The 19881-nt window shown below is 36.3% G+C and overlaps 1 protein-coding gene across 1 annotated transcript in view; it reads right to left on the reverse strand.

Moving 5' to 3' along the window:
• ROBO1 (roundabout, axon guidance receptor, homolog 1 (Drosophila)) overlaps positions 1 to 19881 on the reverse strand; it is a 658904-nt gene that overhangs the window by 264084 nt on the left and 374939 nt on the right. Inside the window, exon 3 of the mRNA XM_010567233.1 lies at positions 12180 to 12506. Within this exon, the coding sequence (XP_010565535.1) occupies positions 12180 to 12506 (327 nt within the window). The remainder of the gene's footprint in view (positions 1 to 12179; positions 12507 to 19881) is intronic.

Consider the following 19881-nt stretch of genomic DNA (forward strand, 5'->3'; position numbering starts at 1 on the left):
TGATAGAATAGAAGCACAAAGAAGCCCAGTTTAGAGAGTCCACATGTGTTTAATCTTTGATTAATTGAACAAAAACTAAGAGCCTCCAGACATATTTCTTTTAATCACGGGAAAGATATCTTTTCAGTTGCTTTCTAGTAGGAGAGAGTCAGCAGATGTCTGTCTGGTCTAAAGGGAATTTCTCTTTCTCTGGAGAAAACAGTTTAAATAGGAGAGGAACAGCCATATGCTGACTATGCACTGCTTAACAGATGACGTAGAGAAGCATCTACTACCGCAGGGAGTCGAACAGGGCAGTTTTCAAATTAAATTTCTTTCAAATTCAAAGCAATCAGCTGAAATCAATTTACATACAGGATGCAAGTTAGGTCAGACAGTTCTCATCAAAACAGCTCACAGACACAAAGATGCAAATCTGTCTTTGTCAGCAGTATGATTTTTAAGAAAGTTTTTAACGTGATGACAGTAAAAAAAAATAAATTTCTTCACAATTTTAAACACAGCTGATACTTGTTTTCTGGGGAATGACGATTCAAAATAATAACAACAATAATAATAAATATCGCATCAATATAAAGTATTTGCCAAAGGTTCTTAATTCATACACAAAATGGTATTGGCACAATGCAAATTTATCTCCAAATTTAGCTCAGGAGTAAGTCTTTCAGTACTTCAGGAAAACATGTTTTAAAATGTGGTATTGGGGAAAAAAGCATCAGAACCACCAATATATAAGGATTACTAGGCAGCATTTTATTTGTCTGACTTCATTCTTTTGCCTGTATCCTTTTGCTTACATGTTTTATATTGTCATCTAGGAAATGTAAACACTTAGAAAAATAGGAATGATCTCCTTCACTTCATCTAGTTCTACCAAGATGTCTGGGGGTGGGGGGTGGGTAGAGGAAGAAAGACGAAGAGTTTAAAGCAGAAACTGGGAAAATGGCATATAAAAACTCCCTTGGACTAGAGGAAACTCACCAACCAGAAAAAAGAGGAGACAGCCAATGGTCCCAATTAATTTGATAACTTCCACCATGGAGTTCCCTCTGAATTCTGTTTGAGGCTCCATCTTTCACAGCACACAGGGCATAAAGGCTTGAGACTTATCAAACAGCATGTTGCCTAACACCATGGGAAGGGAAGGAGAGTACACAGCAGAGACTGAAAACAGACTGTGGTATCAAAACCTCCATTTCCTTCTTCATATAACTAGGATGCCTGCCTTTATTGGTATTTATACTTTATGCTAACAGTCTGAATTGTCTTCCACAGACTTCTGAATAGCAACAGCAAAACTAAGGAGAGCTTTGGTATCAATTCACTGTATTGGTTGGACTCAGGAAAATGACTTGCACATCTATCTCATGCTTAGAGAGGTAGGGCCCTTTAAACCTGAACAATTTTAATTCTCCCCCTTCCCCCCCCCCCCCAACTAATGACCAATGAGTCTAAATCTGCAAGGCATAGCTTCCACCTTGTTCTAACAACCAACTTCTCCAGTTTTGGTTCAAGGTTTCAGATAATCTTCTACCCAACAGAGCCGCCATTCCACAGAAAGACTGTCACCACTTTCTTTGATTTACAAATTTGCTGAGCTGCAAAGCAATTTCTGGCAAGACTACAAAAAGCATAATTTGCTTGATCGTCCATCCCAGCATGGCCACCATAACATCCTAAATTACTCATCAGTTTAAGAATAATATGTATAGTCACAATATCATAACTGATCAAGAACTCTGTTGGCTAAAGGCAACCTTAATTCTTCTGTTCTGCATAGTTTCTGGGAAGACATAAACATGTAAGAACAGCTTTCTTGGGTCAGACAAAGTGCTCATGTACCCTATTATTTTGCCCTGACCTTGGCAGGAGTAGAAAATTGTACTGAATAGGAATTTTTTTATTTACATGCTCTGTTTTTACAGTAGTTGTATGAAAGTCTGTCATGTATCAGCATCTAGAAAAAGCTTTCATTTGTTGTGTCAGTATCATTGTTATCCACTAACAATAACACTGACCTGTGAACTGCTTTGAGTACAGAATTAGCTATAATGCTCCAATATGTTGACACACATCCTCAATGTAAGTCCTCAGTCTGCTTCCAAAATACATTGAACCTTAGCACTTCAGATCTAGTATGAAAGATATAAACAGGCTCCCAAACATCTCCATGGAAGAGCCAAAATCCTAAAACACTGATCTTACAACTGTGGACTACGCAACCTTCAGATACATTAAAAATTACTCTTACATATTCCCAAATATATTTAGATAATACACATACAATTTTCCTTTAAGAACAGACTTAGACAAAACTACAAAATGAAGTTCTACCATACCAAACTGTCAATTAGGAAACATATTTAAGTTATGGAATGTCCAGTCAAGCTTTGGTGTTTTGGTTTTCTGTTGGTTTTTGTGTTTTAAATCTGTCCATCATTTTATTCCTCAATGCATAAATTAACCTTGTAACACCCTCTACAGCATGAACATTCAGTAACTCTGATAAGACACACTCCTTATTTTATTCATTTATTTCATGAATGCAGGCAAAACTGAATCATCAAAACTTCACCAAGTCATACTAAAAAAAGTAACTCTCCTTTTTGTCTCCTCCACTGCCCCTGCAAGAATGGACATTTGCTTGAAGAAACCTAGTCTTTGATCAAAACAATAAATGAAAAACTCAAAAAAGAAAGCCCTTTTGTGATAACTTAAAACTGTGTACTTGAAACAGAAACCATCCATAACTTTTATGAGACTTTGCCAAATAAAATTGTAACCAACCTAAACAGCACGTTTGCCATACACAGGCTTTCACTGTATCTTGCTGCAAAGTACTATATACAGCATGTGAGTGCAGCAAGTCAGTTCTTTCTAGTAGGAACCTCTGTACCAGCATACTCTGAAACCTATCATTCATCCTCAGCAGCCTACAAATGGAGGTAAGACCCCCTCCCCAAGAGTTTACTGTGACATCTTCACTGCTGCTGACAAAAGTTCAGAAAGAAGCTCCAGAACCCACAGTGGAAGTAAAAAGCAATAGAAGTATAAAATAAAATAGATAAACAAATAAGACCTGCTTTTGAGTTGGCATGAATACATATTCTGCTAAGTGAGTCCCCAGCTGACCAACTAAATCTTAGCTATCTTCACTACAGGAGTGTTTGTTTCAGATCCCATATAACAGATTTGATCTCAAACAATCGGCATGGAGGCAATGCCTTTAAAGCCAAAGGAGTCTTAAATTTAAGTGCACTTTGTACATAGAAATTATTTCTGTCATCACTAGAATGGAAACAATTTTAAATACATTAATACTTCTAGAAGAAATGTAGTTTGAGTTACTGTATGTCATCAAAGTATTGATAACTAAACACGATTTCTTCTCACGTTTATCAAGCACTAAATGGAAGCTGCAGCATGCACCGTAGCACATGTCTACTGGCCCACTGCAAAGAGGATGCAGAGCAAACAAAATAACTGTGAGTTAAAATTGAGTTAATAAAACTTTTAATAAAGTGGCGGTACGGCTCATGGCTCTAGTAGCAACATTCCACCAACAAGTGTCATGGGCTGCCCTCCCCAAGTCAAAAAGATCATACTAGAACTAACAATACCATAAGAAACACTGAAAGGTAGTCAACAAACGTTGAGGGCATTTTTTCCCTGATCTGATGAGGTATGAATTGGTAAATAGCACAGCTTTAAACAACAAAATTCTTAAAGTTTTTTACTAAGAAATGTGAAAATATAGTAAAGGAGGTAGCTGTTGGAAGCACAGAAAATGTAACAGCATTCTCCCATATGTACCACTGTTGAGCACAGTCACTTACATAGATCTGTGAATCACAACAGCAAATAAATAGAACTGTTCTGAGGTTCACTCAATGCTAAAATGATATGGCCTCCTATGACGATATACTGCCAACACTATATTTAGTTCCTCTCTTCAACGAAGAATGCACGGATTGGTTAAAAAGGGCACATTTCAGTCTGAGGCCATGGATGCCTCAAATTATGGAAATTCTGATACATATCCAAACTGTTTTATTCATTGGCATGCAACTGATGAAGGGAGTAACCTGTTTGCCCGATTCTTTTAACACACCAGTGATTGCACATAAGGTATAATTTAAAACACAGAACATATATAAAAATAAAGTGGTTTGAATTTTGACAGTACTGCGTAACTTGCAGCTAATAATGCAAACAATAACTCAGAGAGACCTTATCTTGCCTAAAATTAAGGGAAAGTGAGAAAGAATTTTGCAGCTAATTGAACAGCTCACATTCTGCCTAACACAGGAAAATGAAGTACAGGAAAGTCATCACTGATCTTTAGATCCTGTAGCAACCTTTTCTTCATCTGCCAAAGGCATTTCAGAACATCAGGGGCTATTTCATTTTACCACTGATAACTAATGAGATTGATGATGAAACCATCCTCTCCACAGGATGGTTAACTCTTTTTCTTTTAGTTCAAAGGAACATGAAGTGTTTTTAACCACAAGACACCTACACTGACCGTATGCCATTTTTATTCCTTTTAAATCATTTTAAAACCACAACAAAGCATTTTTAGAACTACAACGGTCATCTAGTATGTACTGAAGATTATGTTACAGTGATGACAAAGCTCAACATGAAATAATCATGCCAAATTCCCCAGTCATAAATATACCTCTTCTCTAAAAACTCATTACAACATGGCAAGGGGTGAGGGGAAAGAAAAGGAAATAGTCTAATTCGGTGGGAAACACCAGATCTCAGATCTTGATTTCATCGAATAAAACCATCTTAAAGTAATTCAGCCACCTTCTCTGAAACTTGACATGGGCCACATGTGGATTGCTTGCATGAAATTAAGTTCTGTTCATAAAGAACATGAACACGTAGACTGAACACATTGCCTTCACATGTCAGGACAACCCAATTTGAAGACAATCTGAAATTACGGCTTATTTGCACCCAGTAGAGGAGATGACCCTAGCAATTTTTGCTCTCATTTGGAATCTCCTGAAATATTTTTTTCTGTTTGTACCATGCTATGAGTTCAGACTGAAATTCTATTTCAGTCAGTAATAGGACAGTCATAGAGGGCTGTCAGGACAGCCATGGAAGACCATTTTTTCTAAGCCTGAACTAGGAATATAATGGTAATAATAATATGATTAAACCTGAGTACTGTAGGAGCCATAATATTTAAGCGTTTCCATTTGCTGCCCTGCTGGATTTCTGTGCAGCCTCACTTCCCTATCTCCTTCTGGGTTTGGTTGATTCATATTAGAAGTTAAGGAAGGTGTAGAGAGCGGGAATATTTATATAAAATATGAACATAAAACTTCTCTATTTTGTTGTAGAGGTTTAATGGGACAAAGAAATTCCTTATCTTTCACTCTACTTTTATAGGTGAAAGTAAACACAACTGGGTAAGCCGCCTTTAAAATATGGGAGGTTTGTAAAGCATCTGCTATTCTCATTAGGTCTAACTCAGTATGTGACAACAACATTTTCACCTAATGAAAAAAATAGAAAGAAAAAAGTACAAGGTTCACTTCTCAAACTTTCAGAGATGCAATACTGCTATGCTTAAGAGAGTGCATGTGCATGCAAACACACACATTAGCACCTAGAAATATGACAGTAAGTTTCAAAGAAATTATTTTTTAGTTTCTCCACATTTTCTCATTCATTTTTAAGTCTCATTAGGACAACTAGTGTTCCTAGCAGTGGCATTTAGTGGGATTTCCTAGTAGTACTAATAAATGACTTCAGTTCCACAGTTACCAGGGAGTTGGTAGTAAAAGAAAATGAGTATCTAAAAAGAGTAAAAATAAGGCTCTATGCATCTTCGAAAATTAGGCAGGGGACTTAAAGTACTACATTGACATTCACACCCTCAGTGTTGTTCAACTGACTGTAATGGCAGAGGAAAGTAAAATACACAAACTTGTAAAAGTTGCTAAAATAATTGTTCTTGCTTTCCTCAAGCAGCGATAACTACGTTATAAAAAGTAGCACATTTACATGCAACTTCAATCTCATTGCAAAATTTTCTCCTAAATGATGTTACGTTTTTGGTAAAATATGCTTCAGAAGCAGCCTATAATAATCCAGGCTTACTACGCAGCTGCAACAAGTGTTGAAAGTGTCAGGTTCAAGGTAAACCTACCATTGATAAATGGTAAGTTTAAAGATGCATTAGCAACATTAAATCTTCTACGCCTCAAGCAACTTTTGGTAATGCCATTGGCTGTGGTAAGTAATGGTATAGCTTCACTATTTTTTTTTATATGTACGTAGGACGTTTGTGAGATTCTTGTAAAACTGTGATTCGTCTTTGTTATATATGCATATAAGTATTCGAATTAAGTCACTTGTTTATCAGCAAGACATTAACAGCTCAAGTAACAGAATCTGCAAATTTGTTCATTGATTTCAGCTTGGCTTAAAACTTTGATGCTGTACAATGGCAGTCGGAAGGGCAAGTTTGCTAATGTAGCCTAACACCACACAGACTGAACATACAATGAAAACAATACATAAACACGACTTTTCATTGCGAGAAGGGTATCACTGTTTTAGAATCACAGAGCAGACAGAGCTGTTAACTCATCTTTCATATCAATCCTGTGCTATGTCAAGTTTTTTGTTTGTTTGTTTGTTTTTAAAGTCACAGCATAGCAAGTCTATAACTGGGATGTTCCTGGGATCTGATGTATAAAGTATTTGGAGTAGTATACATTATAAATGGAAAACAAATGTGTGCAAACTTTTATACACAGCAGCTTACTTAGTGTAAAATATCCTGTTACTGAGGTTAGAGGTAACATACACGTGTATGTACTTTACAAATCCTTTTGCAAAAGCATTGCTCTTGAGAAGCAAATCCATCTATCATTGGCAAATAGAAACATTGTGATAAAACTTAGCCTAGAACTTTCATGGCAAAACCAAGGTAAGTTTCTCTCAGAGAAACATGATTTGAAATAAAGATTCACAAAGCCACTGACCAGCAAACATAACTAACTTCATTTGCATTTGATTTTTCTTAACATTCTCAAAAACTTTAGAGCAGAGAAAGACAGATTAACATACTGCTGCAGCTACTGTTGCCACTATTGACACAGGTAGGTTTCTACATAATGCTATATAACAGAGACCCCTGAGATTCAGAGATACAATTTTCCTCAAAAGGAAGTAGCTGACAGAAAACCAGACAAAAAATTAAACACTGAATCAAACTATCACACACCAATAACTGAATTTGGCCTTGATCAGGTGCATCCGTTCAGCAGACAATCCTGAGAGATTGAAGCATATGAAGTAGCTGCAGCCACCTTCCAGTCTGCTAATGATATCTTTGCACTTTTCCAAAACTGCTTCTATTTCTCTACTGTGAAAAATTACTTCTGTTTCCCAACTGTTTTTGTGATACCCAAAATAGTATTGTCCTGGTTTCAGCCGGGATAGAGTTAACTGTCTTCCTAGTAGCTGGTACAGTGCTATGTTTTGAGTTCAGTATGAGAAGAATGTTGATAACACTGATGTTTTCAGTTGTTGCTCAGTAGTGTTTAGACTATAGTCAAGGATTTTTCAGCTTCTCATGCCCAGCCAGGGCACCTGACCCAAACTGGCCAACAGTGTATTCCATACCATGTGAAGTCCCGTCTAGTTTAGGAACTGGGAAGTGGGGGGCAGGGAATCGCCACTCGGGGACTGGCTGGGTGTCGGTCGGCAGGTGGTGAGCAATTGCCCTGCGCATCATTTGTACATTCCAATCCTTTTATTATTGCTGTTGCCATTTTATTAGTGTTATCATTATCATTATTAGTTTATTCTTTTCTGTTCTATTAAACCATTCTTATCTCAACCCAGGAGTTTTACTTCTTTTCCCGATTTTCTCCCCCATCCCACTGGATGGGGGGGGGAGTAAGTGAGCGGCTGCGTGGTGCTTAGTTGCTGGCTGGGGTTAAACCACAACAAGTATCCAGCCCTTACTCTGAGGATCAAGCATGGTTTCATTTTGTGCTCCCAGCTGTAAAAACTGACATTTAGAGAGAATTACCCAGTTTCATTCTGACAGGCACATGCCCTTTTTCATGTTCTTTAGGACTTTTCACCACCGGAGAATGTGTCACTGGTAGGCAGTAATCCAAAACCAGTTACATTCCTCAAAAACAAAACATGGAGCTAATTTAAGTACGTCCCCAGCGATCAAAAGGGTGAGCTCAGGAAGTCAAGAAGAGGAAGGCAAATGGACTTGTAGCAGCCTAAGTCTGAAGGATGACTACAGACTGTTACCTGATTATCCCATCACACACCCTTTCTGGGCTACCCTACTGAAACCTCATTCTGCTGCAAATTAAGTTTGAACACATACAGCAAGTCTCCATTTCAGAAATTTTGTGGGAATAACGTTTCAAACGCAGATGGAACCAGTCAAAATCCCCCAATTAAACAGGAGTTACATCTTTTATTTAATTGACTTGTAATTCAGCTTTCTAGTGAGTTCCGATTTAGGCAAATTTGTATCCTTCCCATTTATGAAGATCTTACAGATCTAAATTACACAGAAAATGTCATGTAATATTAAATTACAAAGCTACTTTGCACATGGCTGTGTAGCTTAGAATAGTTTTACTGGTCTCTAAAGTGTCTGAGAGATTTTAATTCTTGAAATATCAAGTGGCTAGCTATTTGACTAGGGAAGTTACAGTCCCTGAAACATAATCAAACAGAATATAGTCAGTGGGGGTTCAAGTACTCGTTTCATAGATTTAAGAAAGATACCACTCTTCACCAGCCAGAAGGATCATCTTGTTTTTAAGGCTTTTTCTGGGGACGGAGATGGTTTCAAGGAAATAACCACAGAAACTGCAGGAAATATAGCTGCAAAAAATATTTTTTTATATATATATATATATACACAAAACCAGGAGACAATATAACAAATCATCAATGCTATGAGTAGGCACATGGGATCTTAAAACATTCTGGAAGGGCCACAAGAGGCAGAGATTGAATAAGCAACTTAATTCAATTTGCTGATACTAAATGGCATTTAGATCGTGTTCAATGGTATTGAGGACTAACACTCTCATAACTAAGATACATATCAGTGGAAGAAAATGCAGCTTCCTTTGGATAAAATGGCATGTACACCTCAGTCAAGTCACCAAAGAAATGCTGATGAACAGAAAGGGACAAAGCAGAGAGAAAACTCTCTCTGCAATTTTATGGTTTAGGATTTTACTCTCCCCATTGTGGCAATCACATCTAAAGCTATTTTTAAAGTTCTTAAAATACACAGGCATTTAAGAAGATAAAACACCTTTTAATATAGTGCACTTCTGAAATTTTTGTAGATTTGAAATTCCTCTACATTTCCTTCTTTCCAACTGAAGAACCTATGCACAGCATATTTAAAGAAGATGCCCACCTTATTACATAGGCAACAAGTTCTCTTTGTGGACTATCTCAGAGACGAGCATTGGAACTGCTTAAAAAAAAAATTGATCTGCATGAAGCAATAACAGACACGAAAATTCATTTTTAGTATTAACCTGAATCTTAAGTCAAGTCTACACATCCATTGAACAGTGAAGGAACATCACCTAATTGAAGTTGTTACTGTAAGAGGTTGTGGATGGAAGAAAATGTTGTGATAAATTCTCGATCATGTTATGAAACAAACTGGTGCAGACAGGAGCTGCTTCTTCCAGTAAGAGCTAGCCATTACAGTGCAAATCACACTTCTGTTTCCTATGTTTCACAAAAGTTTTTTGGTTAAAATTGCAGCATCAAAGCATATAACCAAAAGAGTACTCTAAATGATCTTCTGTACTGTGTAAATGGAAACCAAATAAAGGCAATTTTACTCTGTAAACATACAAAAATTAAACTATAACACAAGGACTTCTAAAACAGCAACTGATATGACTACATGTATACAAATGTAAATGCTGTGGTTCTCAAAACAGGTGTACTGAGAAGCTAATCAAAACAGTTTGCTGATTTGCAGCAATCTACTGTGAATGTAGCTACAGTTCATAATGACAAGAGCGTTACAGCTATAATGCACAGATTTTTAATTTAATGCAAATTTATTCCACCAGCCTTCAACTCTTCCCTTGTTCCTCACCTCTTCTGTGCTATTTTAAGTGTTTGGTGCTTTTGCACTGTCACATCACTACCTTTTCTATTAAAATCATAACCTTTCCTGTTAAAATTCTTTGTTTATATTCTCCTGGTATACAATTAAAACTGTATACCATTACACCTACAAATCTTATTTCCAAATACAGATCATGATTTTTTTTTTTTCCCCTTATAGCATTGTTGGTGTTTCTTTTCTGACACTAGCCCTCAGTATGAGGGCAATTTTGAGCTGGATTAACAGTTTAATGCTATACTATTGTTAGGTGGTGTACATTTGAACCCCTTTAAGAAGATACTAATCCTTCATTTTTTTATCTAAGTATTGGCAGAGGCTCTTAAAAAAACATTTGTGGCAATACCAATGTTTAGCATTCAGACCCTGTCAGCTAGACTCTACTAGAATCACATGAAGATGACTTGAGGCAGGGGTGACTCACATATTGAGCAACTATATACCAGTTGAATTGACGTCTGCCATAGTGTACTAACCACTGAAGCCTACCTCATGTTTCTGGATTCTGATGAAAAATTATGGAAGACACAGAAACACTACATGCATGTCAAACGTTACTTCAAGGTACATCACAAACCACGAGAACATGAAATAAGCACAACTGTCCATGCTGCTTTGCTGCATGGTCAGAACATTAAAACACATTTTAAGAATCAATGAGCAGTGTTATAAAGTAAACAGCAGAAATTAGATAAATATCAATGTCTCTTAAACATTAACACCCACTCAAAATTACACCTACAAGATACTGGATATAACATTTGGGAGTAACCAATCAACAGATTATTTTAACAGGTTATACGTTTGCTGGATAAGCCCACTTCCAGCTAGCCAGACACTGATTATTTTTATCACTAAAAGCAATAACAAAGAAACAGTACAGTCATAGTTCTTAACCATGTGTATTTACTGTATTATATGTGATGCTCAAGATCCTTCTGGTGTAAGAATTATGAAAGTCCTTGGGATTGTCTGTGAATGTGAGCGAGACTAGGCAAAGGGGTCACGTAAATGCACAAATTCATAGCTTACTTCCTTTCCCTTCTGTGAGAGTTGTGAAAATCTTGCCCTTCTTCTACAGTTATATACCAACAGTGGCATTTAACTTATCTATCTAAAAGTTAGAAGCCTCATCAGAGCTAGTTAACAACATGAATTTAGTCAACAGAGAGATCAGTGTTTTCAGAGAGCGACTCACACAGTTCTATGCTAGCTCTTCAACGCGACACCAGATGAATTGCTACAGATTACAAAGGAAACCTGTAAAAGCAACTTAAAATAGATACCTAACTTTTGAATTGCAAGGTTTCCTCTCATACTTCAGTACCCAAAAATTGATATTTTTTGACCTACACTTGGCCCTCGATATGAATGCTTAAAATGCTTTCATGTACGTTCTCTTCCTCTAAAATAAGTACAGTTTAAAGGGTACACAGGAAGAGATAAGCATTACAAAGTGATATGAACATACTTGACTGCTCCTTCCATTGGCCAAATACTTCGAAATAGAGATATAATTTGTGGGCAACTTCTTTTACAGGAAAAAAAAAAAAAGTGTTTCTTAATCTGCCATTATTTTTTCTAGTGTTTGTGCAACAACAATTTCAAATGTACCCTATTAGATCAAATCCTGGCTATCCTGCCTCCTGTTACACATTGAATTTTGCATGGTTATCTGGAGACAAAAAAAAAAAAAAAAAAATCTATAAATTGAAATTAAGTATACAAAATCTAACAAACAGTAAGTAATCATAATTGCACGGAAGCATAAAAGTAGTGAGAACGCACAGAAATGTCTAAATTTCTAAAGTGATATGATACCTCTTCTGACTATTTTTCTGTTTTCCTATCTCTGTAATAATAATAATAATTAACCATATAATTCCTTCATTGCTTCTAAGTAAATGCCTCAGAGGCAGCTCACACTTTTTTTTTTTTTTATCTTCAGATAACATCAAGCAAGCAGCTGTCACCAAAGAGTGAAAAAAAAAGATACACTTACTTGCCACCTCCAGCGATGCATTATGACTTACAGCTTCCCCAAGGTAATTCCTCGCCACACAGACATAGACCCCTTCATCTGGCCTACTCTTGCGCCCATGGACTATGCGTAAGAAAAATAAAGATCCGCTAGGCAGCAGCATGCGGTGGGAGCGCGGATCATCCTTGTCCGTTTCTACTCTTTCCCCTCCCTTGTACCACTCAATGGTGGGGGTCGGCCTTCCTTCTGCTTTACAGTTTAAAGTTGCCGGTTCTCCTTTGGAAACAATTAGATCAGAAGGGTGTTCGACAATTCGAGGTGGGAAATCTTCTTGCCGAAGACGGGAGCCTGCAAGATAAAACGGCAAAGTTAGCTTAGGAGATTGTTGCCAGGTACAGTCACTGTGTTTTGCAATAAAACTACTTAACCATTAGCCCATAGAACAGGATTTAATATGAACACCTATTTAACATCATCTTAAAGTGAAAAAAAAACCCTTAATGCACTTCATTGTGTGCAAGGTTCTCCCAAGTGAATACATTCAAAACCATTTTTTTAAAAGGCCACGTGTATTAGTGAACTAAACTGCCATGCTCCTAAATCACATCCATTTTTATATTGATCTGTTCATCTATATAAATTTATACATACATGCATTTGTATACGTAGTTATGAAAAACTAGTCCTACAGATACTCTACAGACATCAGACCACCTCTACCAGCAAAACTGGTACTGCTGTAACTCATAACACAAAGTCATAGTCAACATCATTCAGCCTTTTGGAAAGCCCATTAATTCATGCAATGTCTGCAGAGTAAGTCTAACATCTCCAGCACCCACAAAGCTGCTTTGTTTTACTTGCACTATCAGCTCTTCCTAGTCACTTGTTAAGCAGTACCACAGAGGCACAAATGCATGGAGTGCCTGAGTACTTCTTAGACCTCTTGTGTCAGGGAAAATTAGAGTGTTTTACATCATAAAAATTCTTACTGTCTCCAGTCTAGAACTCTGATACAACACGAGACAACAGTATCAGGGATAAAAGTTACAAGCAAACAAGATACTCTTCTAGAAAAGTATTCAATTTCAAACCAATCCAAACTGCAAGCTGACAATTTGCATGAAAAAACCTATAATAGTCTGCACAGATATATACCACAGAAGAACATGGCAACCAACTGGGTGCCCAAGAATTCCAAATTAGGAATAAGCAGCTACCAAAACTTTCAGGGTTTTAAACTGTTGACTCAATTTCAAATTACCATTTTCCTTATTTCTCTCTTTCTTGATACACAACTTTGTCATGGATAAAATTAGTCTCTTGAGTCATTAATTCCTGATTGTTAAAATTTTAGATGTTAGGATTCTTTATTAACATTGATAACATGGGTTTTGAACAGCTATGAAGCACCAGAAAGAAATACAAGATCTATTCACTGCAGGTTAATAGACCATAAATGATATGGAAAAAGGGAAGGAGACAAGGAACAGAGAGTCCCAGAGACAGCTCTGTTTTCAATACATACTATATGTGTGTGTATAATATATATTTCATATATATATATAAAATATAAATTAAAATATTCTAAAATGTAGGATTTTCATCTGAATTTTATTTCACATTTCTTTCACCTCAAGATAATCAATGCAAATTAAATGTTACACTAATCAGCTAGCACTAACCACACATTCCCAAATCTCTGGCAATATGGCTTGACTACATTGAAATAGGTTTGTATTCTGTATGCAGTAAAAGAAAAGAGTTTTATACGAACATTACTGATCATTAAATACAAAATAACTCAAACAGCAATAAACCTACTCTTTAGTACTTTGAGGAAAGATAATATAAGTAGTACTGTACTTAGGACTATATACCTAAATTATAAGAAATATTTTATCTTTTATCTAATTTGCAGATTTTGGTTTGGATATTTGTAATATTGCAAGATTTTGTAGTACCTAAAGCAAACAAGTAATTATATTTGACATTTACTTTTACCTTCAAGAACAACCTGAAACATGAAAACTAAAGTACGGGTAGACAGAACAGAAGCCAGGAAATTCCTGAATCCTTTTGCTGGCTACACACCACTGTGCAGCCCAGCCCTGTGTATCACTCTGAGATTTTGAGCTGCACCTCCTAGAGGCAGGGCACAGGCCAAATCCCGTGAGAGGAGAGCTAAAAGTACAAGAAAAGAAAATTGTGCCAACCAGCACTGCTCTTTTGCAGTAGCTAAAATACCCTCTAATTCACTTCTGTTTGCCCTGAGAGCACATCTCAGTCATTGCAAACTATATTTGTGTCTACTTATCCTGAACTTTCACACAGCTTTTGTGAAAAGCCCCTCATGCAATAATGCTGCCCTCACAATTGGGGTGACCGATTTTAGATCTCTTTCCAAGGCAAAAATGCCTAAACAAGGATAAAAACCTTATTTTGTTTATACTTTTACTCACTTGTATAACTCACAAGGAAAGGCACAGAAACAAAGGATTAGAAAGCTAAAATCAATCGTTATAAGTCACTCCGGAAATATAAAAAGCCAAGTTCAATGTAAAATGTTTAAATAGAGCTAAGAACTGTTTTAGAAAACAAAGTTTGTGCACATGCTAGTATGCATCACGTTTGTTTTTTCAGAGATAATCCTAGCCAACCAGCACACAATATAGTACAAGCCTCCTATTGTTTCTCTCAGCCTGGCCCACACCACAAATAAATGAAATACCAGGTTTGGACATACTGTAATGCATACTTTCCATACTGACATTCAAGTGACTGTACACTAACTTCAGGTACTGTACAGAATGAAAGCTTAAAGACTGACCTCTAAACTTTCTTGAAAACTGACACTCAAAACTCTTAGGGGGAAAGAAGTCCTCAGGAAACTCCAGGGATGCTCATATACTTTTTGAATTTCTTAGCAGGGTAACATTAGAGGAGTTAGAATAAGAGAAATGTCCATTAATTTTTTTTTTATCCTAATATTTTATAAAGCAACATTTCTCTAGAAAATTTCTTCAAACTGCTTAAAGCAGAAAGGAACAAAAGTTGCATGAGTAGTTGACTGGCACATAGTAAGAATTAACAACAGATTTAGTGACAACTGCCTGAGGAATATGATGGCCTTGACAACCAAGTTACAATCTTTCTATGTATCTACACATTTTTACTTTCAAAATCTTTCTTTCCTTTTAGCCTAGTTATTTAAGCTGCATTTATGTTTTATTGAGAAGCAGCAGCTTCAATTATCAACATAAATCTTACAGTGGGCACCAATCCTGTAATTTTCCTGTCAAAAATCCTTCCCAAGGGCATGTTTGGTAAAAAAAATAGAAGCAGAACACCTATTACACACTGGATCTGCCATTAAATATACAACAGAGCTGCTTTTTCTTTCCCCCAAAGATGACAGCACTGGGTTATAGGAATTAACCAACTTGTGTTCTCTGCTTTTATTATAATTCAAGTCCTTCATAAAAAGTCAACAGGATGCTACCAATTAAACTATACCATACTAATCGTTTCATGCTGCTACTTAAAAGAACAATTATGTGAAATCATGTTTCCAGTTTCTTGGACTATGCCACAACTATTTTTACAAGAATTCAAACACTGAAATAAACAGATGTGAAGATTCAAAGAAAGTTAGCATTAGATGAATATTAAACTCATAGGGGCAAGATTTACCTTTATTCCCACCTTAAAACTTCCTGTTGGTAGCATATACAAAAATAATGTATTGAAAAATAGCAGAGAATGTCTTTAAATTAGAAAGTTGCTGGTATCAGGGGTACAAACAATGGGCTGTTCTCCTTTAGGGGGAAAACAAAAAAGTTCCGTGCTACTGGAACCAAGTGCCTCAAACTTGAGCCATGCAGCTTAAGACAGTTAAAAATCAAGACCATATCTACCGTCAATCTAAACTTCAGCTCAGATGGATATGGAAAACCTGATTTCCCAAGGTCTATATATCTAAATAGTATTTTATCCCATGTCCTATAAAAATGCTGCATTACAGAGTGTGTCTTTAGCCAAGTGCCAGAAAGCCAGTGTACTCTTGGCTCCATTTCTTTTCCATTTCACAAGTACAGCATTTAACACTGATTTTCAAAGCACAAGATTTCCTCTCTTTTCTTTTACTGAAACGCTTTACACTGTAACGTAAGAGCTGAGTAACAGGCCTAATTGCTATCCAAGTTATTAGTAAAATTCTAACAAAACCAAACCACAGGTTTAAAATCAGTGTTGGGTGATTCTTGCAAACAATTATATTTCATCAGAACATAAAAGCATTCCCAATTCCCCAGTGTCTCTACTACATACAACTTAAACACTTTCAGAAACCTTAGAGAAAGTGGGGGATATTTTTTTGTGGTTTTTTTTATGCTGACTGGAAAGATGTTCTGTAACTCTTTTGCTCTAGTGGTTAGAAACCTCTCTTTAATCCTCAGGTTAAACATATCCCTGAATAGTAAATGCCTCATTCTTCCTGTGCTTGAGTTGCCCTTTAATTCAGAGCTCTCCACACACTTCTTGGGATTTTATCCCTTTGACACGCAGATTGCAACCTCTTCCTTTTTTACTATCTTCTTGGATTTTGTGTTCTTGTTGCTGTTAGAAGTCAACAAACTAATCTCATCTGGTTTTTCCCCCGTAACATGCGCTCAACCTTTTCCTTGTCTTAAATCTGGTTTGAGTTCATCCTTTCTGAACATGGAAAACCCAAACCATACACACTTAAGAGGCAAGAAGACTTGAATGCTATTTCAAACACACACTGCAAAGTAATGTCACATAGTGTTACAGGGGGAAAAATAACTAAAAGGAAAAAAAAAATCGAAGTATTTTTCTGAAAGTGGCTTTTCTGCCCCAAAACATGCAGCTAACCTAATGTATTGGGTTTACCTGTTCTCACAGACAACAAATAATTTTCAAGGAAAAGCAGAACAAGGAAGACCCACAGAGATCTTACCCATTCACTTACTTTCTCTCAACTTCTCCAATTTTTGAATATTCCTATTCTTTGTATACTACCCTTGTTCAGCCTAAATAAAACATCTGATTTCCTGTAGCCTGCAAGAATAGTGCATATTAAAAAGCAACTATTTTGAAAATTCCTTTACAGGTGCTGCAGTCTTCCCTCCATAACCAAAGACATGAAGTAATTAATGAAACTAGTAATGCTGTGCCTATTTGGATTTTCCCAAAACAGTAAACTGCGTAAGAACAGAAATTTAATTTTTTTTAAATTCTACTTTGGCATAAAGCCCAAGAGCCAAAACTAAATTTAACTGATAATTCTGAAACACTGTTTTGAGAATAGCATTGGTCATTGTATCACTTTGGACTCAGAAAGTAGGTCTTTGCATAGAGAGTTTTATTTACAACAGCCGTTCACCTCTAACTGTTGAACATATAGTCTAGAAAAAAATAAAGTTATACTTTTTACCTAATTCCTGCCATTACTTTGCACAGTCATAACTGTGAACATTTCCGTAACTACTTTAAAAGGATGCCACCTTTATGAACAAAAATGTCAGACGATGGAGGTGTTACAGTCCTGTAAGTGAGCCAGTATTTATACACTAAGGAGAAAAATGAATATTTGGAACATACAGCACTGTTACATCAGTTGATTAATGCCCACCCAGGACTACAGGTTTACTGAAATGCATTTAAGATGTGTTTAACGGTTCCAAATACTGATCTGGGAATAGGTCCAGTTCTTTCCAATAACTTAGATACCATAAAATGTGACAAGCAAGGCTCTCACTTCAGATCAATAGAACCTGCAATTCCCCTATGTGTTTCCAAAGAAGAGCAACATCTCCATTTCTTTTTCTAAGCACACAATGGAAAACAGGTGAGCAAGATGTAACTAAAGAGAAAAGCACCAAACACTAACTGATCATTCCTACTATGAAACCACTGCAATATTCCCTGAAAAAGAAGTTGTTCTTTTTTCAGTTTACACCATTATGTCAAGGAATTTTTTTGCTTCCCTCCTTTAATTGCTGTTGGAGTTCCTGCTGCTAATGAGAGATGAAATTATTAATAAACATTCTTTTTCATTATTTGTTACTAAGGGGTATTTCTGGGTAAAGCAAGTTGTACTTTAAATACAAAGTCTGATTATAAAATATAAAAAGAAATTTTGTGGGCCATGGCTTTTAAACTTAAGTTGTAGGCACCCACAAAACATTTTCCCCACTTCAAAAGATAACCTTGAAGTATTTTATGTTGCTAAGACACCATGAATTGGAATTACGTTTCTGTCATGGCTACCACACTACCAGGAGATGTCAGAAACCAATAATTTACTGTACACTTATGACTGGAAAAAACCTAGAATAACCACAGAGAGCCTGGAGTTTTAAGACACGTCTGTCTGTCTCTCTGAAACAAGAGATTAAATGAGACCTGTACTAAAAAATGCCTTAAATCCAGACTGATCTTGTGCCTGGCTCTTATAGTGGGAGAAGATGTAACCCAAATGTTGGAAGCTATAGACATTCAATTTACACAATACTCATGCCCTGGACAACTGAACAGGAGTTAGAAGTATTATAGCAATAAGCTAAATAAACAAGGGAGAAAAATAAAAAAACATTAATACATCACATTGGCTTAAACAGTTTGTCTCTGTTCCTTATTCTGCAGTAATTCTGGACATACATGATTAGGTCAGAAAAAGCCATAAATTTTTAGGCAAAAAAACTTCTGGAAAGATGTACAGCATCTTATAGTTATTTAAATACTCTGCCTGGTGGGAATGGAAAAAAAAAAAATATTGGCAGGTACTGTACTGCACAGATATTAACACTGAGTCTTTGTTTTAATACCTAAAGATATATTTCCCAGGAGATGCTGAGAGACTAGCTCTCTGAAATAATCACTTTTAACAAAGAAGCTGAAAGCAGCAGCAGTTAGAGTCATGCTTTAGTTTCTTAACCCCAAATTAAATACAACTCTTCAAAAGTGCTCTTGAACAAACCGTTTATTTTCAAGAGACATAGCTTTACAGTCAATCTTTGTTACATGAACACATGCTACTGGTTTGTCCAGCAGTTAGCATAAATAAGACCTGACCTGGTTATTCATTAAATTAGCTAGAATATAAATTTAAAATAATAATATTTATATTGAGCTATGTGAGATGCTGACATTTACATAAAACCTCAGGCAGTAGGTAACGTTCCCAGTGTAAGAAAGTGTTGAGTTTTATTTTTTCTTTCCCTCAGTTCTGCTTTCTGGTAAGGTATTTATCTCACCTGACTTCAGTGGATACTGGAATAGCCTGAGATAGCAGTATCCACTTTTCAAACGACTTTTGAAACCAAACCTCACCAATAAAAATTACAATATCCCACACCAAATTGCTAAGTTGGGAATAGCTTTTTCCCTTAAAGAAAACATTAATGAAATTACAGAATATTTTCATGAATAATGCAAAACCAACTATGACCCAGTGAGCAATCACACTATATTCAAGAAAAAAAACAAAACAAAACACAATGGTAATAAAGCCTACTTCATTACTCATTTTGTCTTTGAAATGGCTGGAGTAATGCTGGGAGATATTTTCTACACTGGGATGATATTGAGAAGAAGTGCACAACAACAAGACAGAGAACGGCTGAGATGCATCTGAAGGCACACTCATCTTTGGCGATTTGGATGTGACAACCTGGCAATGACAAACTGCCTGGAGATGATC

Source organism: Haliaeetus leucocephalus, unplaced genomic scaffold (genome assembly GCF_000737465.1).
Source record: "Haliaeetus leucocephalus isolate CR32 unplaced genomic scaffold, Haliaeetus_leucocephalus-4.0 Scaffold228, whole genome shotgun sequence".
NCBI lineage: Eukaryota > Metazoa > Chordata > Aves > Accipitriformes > Accipitridae > Haliaeetus > Haliaeetus leucocephalus.